Here is an 8,908-nt window from a genome sequence, read left to right on the forward strand (position 1 = left end):
TCCGCCTTGGCGGAGGCTTCTGAAAGGCCTGGCGCACCAGCGGACAGGCACCCAGCTCCCCCGTGATCAAAAGCGAAAGCGTGTAGGGGACCCTACACGTGCATGATTTAATCATGCACTGGGCCTCTAGTTCTTTCATAATCCTATTTGCTTACTTTTCCCCACAAAGATCTGAAAGAACCCTCTATTCATAACTTGAATATATACCACCTTTGAAGAACATTCAAAGGCAATGTGCATTAAAGGGAATAAGTTTGACAGAAAAATGAGAGCAGGATGGGGGGTTCAGAGATTTGGTTTTAATCTCATATTTGTAATTAATTAGCTACATTAACTTAAGCAACCTGCTTAATTTCTCTGGGCCTAAATCCCCTCATTTATCACAGGGTGGGTTTGGACTACATGCTGGATTTAGTACTTTGTAAATTTGTTTTTAATTTGTTTCTTCAGAGTATGAATTTTTTGCTTATAAAATTTTAAAGGCAAACTTTTTGTTATAAGAATTTTATATCTGGGCATGTTTCTTAATATTATCACACCTTTTTTAATGAACCCTACTACACTATTTTTATTGCATTTCTTATTCACATTCCTTATATGAGTTGCAGAAGTAACTTATTTTAATAGTCATTTTGGTGCCTAGAAGGGTAACACATTAGAATATAGAGATGGCATAAGACAATAAGTATAAATGTAAGTGCTACACAGTTTATAAAGCATGTCATAGTGAAATTCTGTATGTTGTAAAGCAATGCCTCATAATAATGAAGATGCATATACAGAGTTAAAATGAGAGGGCTAATATCTTGTAACAGGACATGGAAGAGAAGCTAGACATGATATTAATAAGAGTTTACTATTTTTAGGACTTTCTTGGGGCATAATCATGTCTCTCAATAACATATATAGAAGTTTTTAAAATTATTATTAGCTTCCGAATTTTGTACAACGTGAATGAATTACCTATCCTATACAATAAAAGCCTAATATGCTAAATGTCCAACTGTTAGTTTGACCGTTGGACCAGTCGCTATGACGTGCACTGACCACCAGGGGGGCAGATGCTCCGACCTGCAGGTTAGCTTGCTGCTGGGGTCCCGCCGATCAGGACTGGACGAGACAGGCCAGACATGCCCTGGAGCCCTCCTGAGATCCCTCCCCAGCCCCGATCATACACCAGTGGGGTCCCTCAGCCTGGCCTGCACCCTCTCACAATCCAGGGCCCCTTGGGGGATGTCAGAGAGCTGGTTTCAGCCCAATCCCCACATGCCAGGCTGAGGGACTCCTCCAGTGCACGGATCTGTGTGCCGGGCCTCTAGTTCAAAAATAAAACTATGAGCAGGAAATAAGGAAAATGGTAATATTAACATATTTTATTTTTAACTTTTGATTAACTAATGTATCTTTTCAAATTGATAAACATCATTATACTCTTAGAAGATGATTTTTGAAATTATAAACATGCTTTATAAATGATGCATTTTAAAGGTGGGCTTCAGGAAACCAAGATAAAAATAATGTGCTTATATGACAATGGGGTGATGAATCATAATTAGCGTACATATAAGACCTTGCTGACAGCACAGTTATAGAACTACTTCTCAGATAACTGGTTTCAGAAAGTTCTTCCATGATTCTGTGCCAGTTCTGATTTTTGTCATCATTGTTCTATTATTAAGAAGCTCTAGTTTCTCAGAATTTTTCCTTTGACCCATTTGATATGCAGAATGTCCATATTATTCTCCAAATCAGCTTCCCATCCAGTTACTGTTTATTACAAAGGAATTTAACATTTTAGAAATCTCTCTATGACTCAAATGTTAAGAATATGTCTGCTTTTTTGTGAACATAATGGATGCACATGGTCTAGTCAATATTTCTATTTTAAAGTTTGGTGAGTGTTTAATGCATCCAATGATTGCCTCCGATTGCATGAGTGCTATCCATTATGAAATACCTGTGCCGTGTAGTCAATATATCAATATTACTTACCAGATAAATCCTCCAAATTTTCTCAAATTAGAAAGTTAAGGTTCCTTTTATTATAGCAAAAGTACATTTCTCTCAAGACTCATAATGACTTCAAACAGTCTTAAAACTCTGTATTTTTGTTTCCAGTTTATATAGAAATGTTGGTTAATTCCTTAAAAATTAAAAGTTGAATGGAAGGTTTCCTCTGCTTAAAAACATTGAAAATTATGAGAAAACATTGAAACTCTTAGATTTGCTTTTGTGTATTTGAAACGTGGCTTTTAACTTGTTTAGCACCTAATGCCACAGAGGATTTCAGTGAGGAATATGTTTGTCATGCCAAATCCCACTTTTGTAATGATAGCATGCAGGGGGCAAGAAGTCACATGCAATTGCATTTTGATTAGCTATAGGGTGTGAGGTTCATGAGCACTAACATAGTTATTTTTTAATAATATGCTTTAAATGAAAATACAAAGAGGATATATTTTCCAAAATATTATTTGTTACCATGAAATAGACTTTATTGACCACTCTATTAAACTAGCATTTCTCTTAATAATGACATTTGTGCAAAGTATAGTCCATGGGCCAAATGTGGCCTACTACCTGTTTTTGTAAAAAAGTTTTATTGGAGCACACACACACACACACACTAAGGACATTTATGTTTTTGCAGTAACAAGTTAAATAGTGTTAATTGCGGTTTATGATGATGACTTTGAGAATATATAAGACTTTAAATAACTTCTGATTTATCAAAAACTTTTAAACTATATTTTCCAAGTCACTTCATTGTTAAAAAATTCTAAGTTTTTGAAAATATTTAATCAATATACAATATAGACAATAATCCTCTAATATTGAGAGGCTATGTTTAAAAACCTAAAATTTGTGGTAATTTTCCACTTCAAGTACTTCTTTACAGCAAGTTGAAAATTTCTGACATTATTATAGATTTTACTTTTATTCATATATCCTGTGGCAAACAAAATTAAAATAAAAAAAGATTTGGATAGTTTTCTGTTTAAGAAAAACCAAAATGAAGAAACATTGCCAAGTTATTTGATCCACTTAATAGTTTCATTGTTAGTGATTTTTCTCTAACATGGGATCTTATATTGAATTAGAGGCCTGGTGCACGAAATTCATGCACTCAGGCGGGGGGGGGCAGTCCCTCAACCCAGATTGCAAGAGGGTGCAGGCCAGGCCGAGGGACCCCACCGGTGCATGATCAGGGCTGGGGAGGGACACGGGAGGTTGGCCAACTGGGGAGGGACCGCGGGGGGGCTCCAGGTCATGTTCGGCCCATCTTGCTCACTCCTGATTGGCCAGACCCCAGCAGCAAGCTAACCTACCGGTTGGAGCGTCTGCCTCCTGGTGGTCAATGCACATCATAGCTACTGGTTGATTGGTCAACTGTCTGCCCCCTGGTGATCAGTGCATGTCAGAGTGAGTGGTTGAGTGGCCTTAGCATATCATTAGCATATCATATTACTCTATATGATTGGTTGAACAGATGACCAGACGACTGGACACTTAGCATATTAGGCTTTTATTATATAGGATAAGAAATAATTGGACTTCTCAAAGTGTGAAAAATAGACACTCTGAAAATTATTTTAATTGATTTGAGAGAGAGAGAGGAAGGAAGAGAGAAACATCAATATTTAAATAGGTATAAGATGTTGCTGTTTTTCATTGTAGTCAAACCAAGTGAAACATATTAGATTTAACATTAAAAGTAGGTAATGTAATCAGTGGATGTATATGAGTCAAGATATTAAAGTAATCTTTTTTTAAGGTTTTTTTTGTTTGTTTAATACATCTGAAAAGAATGCATATACGAAGAATTGAGACATGAGAAAGCATTGGTTCAACACTAATGAAACCACAAGAATTAGGATTTGGGGAAGGTGAACAATATTACCTAAACATTTTTAAAAATGTTGGAAACCAACCAAAATAAGCTGATAAAATCCCTATTAACACTTATGAAGAGTCTTCATAAGACTCGCTCCATGATTTTTATTAAACTAGAGAACCTCAACTGGCTGCTCTAGGGTTCCTCATACAAAACAGAAATAAGGGGATTCCCCTGACTGGTCCCATGTTAAATGTTCTCCCCACCCCACCCCACCCCTAGCTTCTTAATGAAGCAGGTCTCCATCCTCATAACTTGAAGAGGATGGGAATCATTCCACAGACATCTGTCTTCTAGCACCCCTCATATGTATCAGGTCTTCAGCTGTGTTCTAGGAACACCATATCATACACTATTAAGCTGCACATCTATGCTAAGCATATAAGACAAAGACTGACAAGGAAAAAAATGTGTGTTTTTTTAATTATGTACTTAATCCATTTGGTATATTTCAAAAGGTACAATACTTTTCTTCATTTTTCAGTGAAAGAAGTTAGACATGAACTTCAAAAAAAAAAAATCAGCAAACTGCTAACAAATTTCCTTGAAAGTCAGTCACATATATAGTGCATCCTAGAAAGAGGAGGGGCAAGAGAGGTTCCATCCACTTTCTTCAAATACTGAGCCTACTCAAGGGTGGAGAGAAAAGGCAACTTTCAAAAGAGTATGTTATCAAATGAGGCATTTACTATACTCCTTCCTAAGAGCACCGTCGGGGAACATGTTTTCTAAACTAGATCTAGGAAGTGGAATGTGGAATCACTCCATCCTCCTCACCTAAAGGGCTGTCCAATGGTCAACGAATTTTTTTTTAAATATAGATATATCTATATATATCTATATTTTTAATATATTTTATTGATTTTTTACAGAGAGGAAGAGAGAGGGATAGAGAGTTAGGAACATCGATGAGAGAGAAACATCGATCAGCTGCCTCTTGCACACCCCCTACTGGGGATGTGCCCGCAACCAAGGTACATGCCCTTGACCGGAATCGAACCTGGGACCCTTGAGTCCGCAGGCCGACGCTCTATCCACTGAGCCAAACCGGTTTCGGCGGTCAACGAATTTTTAAAAAATGACTAAATAAAAACAAACTCCACGCACACACCCCTCCCCTCCCACCACACACACACACACACACACACACACACACACACACAAATACTAGATGTCTCAAATCACTCTCCTGAGTGGAACCCGGGAGCAGCTCAACAACCCGAGTTAGTCTGTTAGAGTCATCACAAGCATTCCTTGCTTTTAAACAAAACAAAAAACAAAAAAACTAGTACTGATCACTTTTCTGACAATACACAATTACTCAAAATTAACTAGTATTGAGAGGGGGAAAGGGACCATATCTATGGGCCTTGTTTCACACGAGTGCATATGGGTAGGTGCAGGGCATTTGTCATTATTGCAAAAACGAGTTTTAATTTTTAATCTTTAGTTTGATTTATACATTGCTTTTAGTAAGATGCCGAGACCAGCTGTGCAGAAAGGGCTCTGGAGAGATGTTCATAGCAGCACACACCTGCGGCTCTTCTTCGGTTCTGGAGGCTCCAGGGCAGCCAATATCGCTTCGTCAAATACATTCTTTAGGCCTTTCTGTGTGAGTGCAGAACACTCCACATACTTGACAGCTTTCAGGTCACGGGCCAGCTTTCCAGCAGTCTCTGGAGTGATAGGATTCTGTTTGTTCTTGGCAAGTTTCTCAATCGGAGAGGGGTCATCTCTGAGGTCGATTTGGGTCCCAACAAGCAAGAAAGGAGTCTTTGGACAGTGGTGAGTTATCTCAGGCACCCACTTTTCTTTCACATTTTCCAATGAGGATGGAGAGACCACTGAAAAACAGACTAGAAGTACATCTATTGGTGGATAACTCAGCAGTCGTAATCTGTCATAAGCCTTTTGCCCTGCAGTGTCAAAAAGTCCAAGAGTATATGGCTCTCCACCAATCATAACTGTGACTGCCGTGTTGTCAAAAACAGTCGGTACATACTCAGATGGAAATTTGTTTGTTGTGTAGGATATCAGAAGACATGTTTTACCCACAGCACCATCGCCCACAACAACGCACTTACTTGTCTGCATTGCTGAAACAGTTTTATATCCACTTTAAATATTTCAAATCCAATGATGACCTCAGCCTCTCCGCCGGGGCGTTGGCAGCACTGCACGGGGTCTCCTCCTGAAAAGAATCTTGCAGCATCGGGAGATATAGATTAAATCAATAGGCCAGGCTGGCTATGTGTCATGCTTAGAAATGAGTAAGTAAACAGGTCAACCTTTGAATAAACTAAATTCTGGGTGTTAAACCAACCATCTTTCAAGCCCCTGGATTCATTTTTCCCCGTGGGGTTAGTGTCCTACCCTTAACAAGGGCTCAGAGGCCCAATGGAATTTACACTAATCAAAGCAGGGCTAGCAACTCAAGCAGCCTCAGTTTCAATACAAGAAGCCAGAGGCAGCATTCAAGCTACTGGAGTGTTTTGCACTTTGCACCACCCAGCAGGCCAGACCTTCTTCTTCAAATATACCTTACAGCAAAAAATAAGGGCCAGCCAGTACACACCATGTTGCACCTGGCAGGAATCCAGGGGAAATGTAAGCCATATAGGACTGGTAACAAGCTCGACTAACTTGTTTGGGTCCCAGAATTTACTCTTTCAATGAAAACTATTAAAAGTTGGAATGTGACTTTGGCACAATTTCAGCTGTTTTATGTATTCATTTCTACTTTATTTTTTCCTGGCTTGTTATTTGTTATATGACCCTAAAGCTGATTTAAATTTGAGAAAGCTCAGATCTGGAAGTTCTTTCAAAGTTTGTTATAGGAGACTAGAGGCCTGGTGCATGAAAATTCATGCACCGAGGAGGGGCAGGGTCCCTCAGTCCGGACTGCACCCTCTCACAGTCCAAGAGCCCTCAGGGGATGTCCGACTGATGGCTTAGGCCTGCTCCTCCCAGGGAGTGGGACTGAGCTGAAATCTGGATTCCCTCTGTGGGAGGTGACCAGCAGGCTGATCAGGGATGGCACCGGCAGGGAGCGGCCAGCCCCAACCCCCATTGCCCCTCCACCGCCACTGGTTGCCACCACCCCACCCCATCGCCGTCCTGCTGGCACATGCCTTGGCTGGCTTGGTGCCTACTGCTTGCCGGCTCCACTCCCTGCCGACTGGTCATTCTGCTGTTTGGTCAATTTGCATATTATGCTTTTATTACATAGGATGGTATTGAATAGAGTCATCAAGTCTCTAATAGTAGATTCCAATCCCAGCTCTGTCTAACCTAGGTCTGGCAAGTAGACCAACCCTCCTACTCTCAGTTTCCTCATCTATAAAATGAGGTTCATAATGCTGTCCCCCGAGAGTGTTACTGGATGATTAAAACTCGGATATACTTAAAGCACTCAGCACATAGTAAGGACTCAGTGATTGTTCTGAGCCATTTTTATTTCTTTTCTTCTTTTCCTTCTTAAGGTAATACAAGGCTCCCAATAATTTTAGATTTTTCTGTCTTTGTTTATTTTTTATTCTTTGACTAGAGGCCCAGTGCATGAAATTCGTGCACAGGGGGTGTGTGTCCCTCAGCCCAGCCTGAACCCTCTCCAATCTGGGACCCCTCGAGGGATGTCCGACTGCCCATTTAGGCCCTATCCCAGTAGGATCAGGCCCAAACGGGCAGTCAGACATCACTCTCACAATCCAGGACTGCTGGCTCCCAACTGCTCACCTGCCTGCCTTCCTGATTGCCCCTAACTGCTTCTGCCTGCCAGCCTGATCACCCCCTAACAACTCCCCTGCCAGCCTGATTGATGCCTAACTGCTCCCTTCCAGCCTGATTGCCCCTAACTGCCCTCCCCTGCCGACCTGGTCAACCCCAACTGCCCTTCCCTGCAGGCCTGGTTGCCCCAAATTTCCCTCCTCTGCCAGCCTGGTCACCCCTAACTTCCCTCCCCTGCAGGCTTGATTGCCCCCAACTGCCCTCCTTTGCAGGCCTGGTCCCTTCCAACTGCCCTCCCCTGCTGGCCTGATCGCCCCCAACTGCCCTCCCTTGCAGGCCTGGTCATCCCCAGCTGTCCTCCCCTGCTGGCCTGATTGCCCACAACTGCCCTCCCTTGCAGGCCTGATTCCTCCCAACTACCCTCCCCTGCTGGCCATCTTGTGTCCACATGGGGCAGCCATCTTTGACCACATGGGGGCAGCCATCTTGTGTGTTGGAGTGACAGCCAATTTGCATATTACTCTTTTATTAGCTAGGATTAGATAAGATAGAGGCCTGATGCATGGGTAGGGACTGGCTGGTTTGCCCTGAAGGGTGTCCCGGATCAGGGTGGGGGTTCCCTTGGGGTGTGGGGTGGCCTGGGCGAGGGGCCTGTGGTGGTTTGCAGGCCAGCCACGCCCCCCGGCGACTCAAGTGGAGGCCCTGGTATCTGGGATTTATTTATCTTCTATAATTGAAACTTTGTAGCCTTGAGCGCAGGCCAGGGCAGGCCAGGGCAGGCCAGGGCAGGCGGAAAGCTTGGCTTCCTCCATTGCTGGGGAAACCCAAGCCTCCTGCTCGCTCTGTGGCCGCAGCCATCTTGGTTGGGTTAATTTTCATACTTGCTCCTGATTGGCTGGTGGGCGTGGCTTATGGGCATAGTGGAGGTATGGTTGATTTGCATATTACTCTTTTATTAGATAGGATTCCAATCTTTTCCTCCTTGTCTGCGACTGAGTCTTGTGCTTGCTATTTAGTTATTTTAGGTTGGAACAATCCTTCTTGCATTTTGACAACTTCCTAAGAGTTTGATATTTCTCATTAAAAAGCAATTGGCTTGCCCTGCTTGGGTTGCTCAATTTGTTAGAGCCATGGGCGGCAAAATGCGAGCCACATGCGGCTCTTTGGCCCCTTGAGTGTGGCTCTTCCACAAAACACCATGGCCTGGGTGAGTCTATTTTGAAGAAGTGGCGTTAGAAGAAGTTTAAGTTTAAAAAATTTGGCTCTCAAAAGAAATTTCAATCATTG

General features: G+C 42.1%; 1 protein-coding gene across 1 annotated transcript; it reads right to left on the minus strand.

Moving 5' to 3' along the window:
- Positions 1-5,155: 5,155 nt before the first annotated feature.
- On the minus strand, positions 5,156-6,120 carry LOC103286714 (cell division control protein 42 homolog). Its single transcript, XM_054711118.1, has one exon. The coding sequence runs from the start codon at positions 5,987-5,989 to the stop codon at positions 5,414-5,416; it is 576 nt and encodes a 191-aa protein (XP_054567093.1). The 5' UTR covers positions 5,990-6,120; the 3' UTR covers positions 5,156-5,413.
- Positions 6,121-8,908: the final 2,788 nt, after the last annotated feature.

Source organism: Eptesicus fuscus, chromosome 3 (genome assembly GCF_027574615.1).
Source record: "Eptesicus fuscus isolate TK198812 chromosome 3, DD_ASM_mEF_20220401, whole genome shotgun sequence".
Lineage (NCBI taxonomy): Eukaryota > Metazoa > Chordata > Mammalia > Chiroptera > Vespertilionidae > Eptesicus > Eptesicus fuscus.

What these genes read in the sequence shown, in the direction of transcription:
- LOC103286714 (XM_054711118.1), bottom strand. Translation starts at nt 5,989, where the DNA reads ATGCAGACAAGTAAGTGCGTTGTTGTGGGCGATGGTGCTGTGGGTAAA.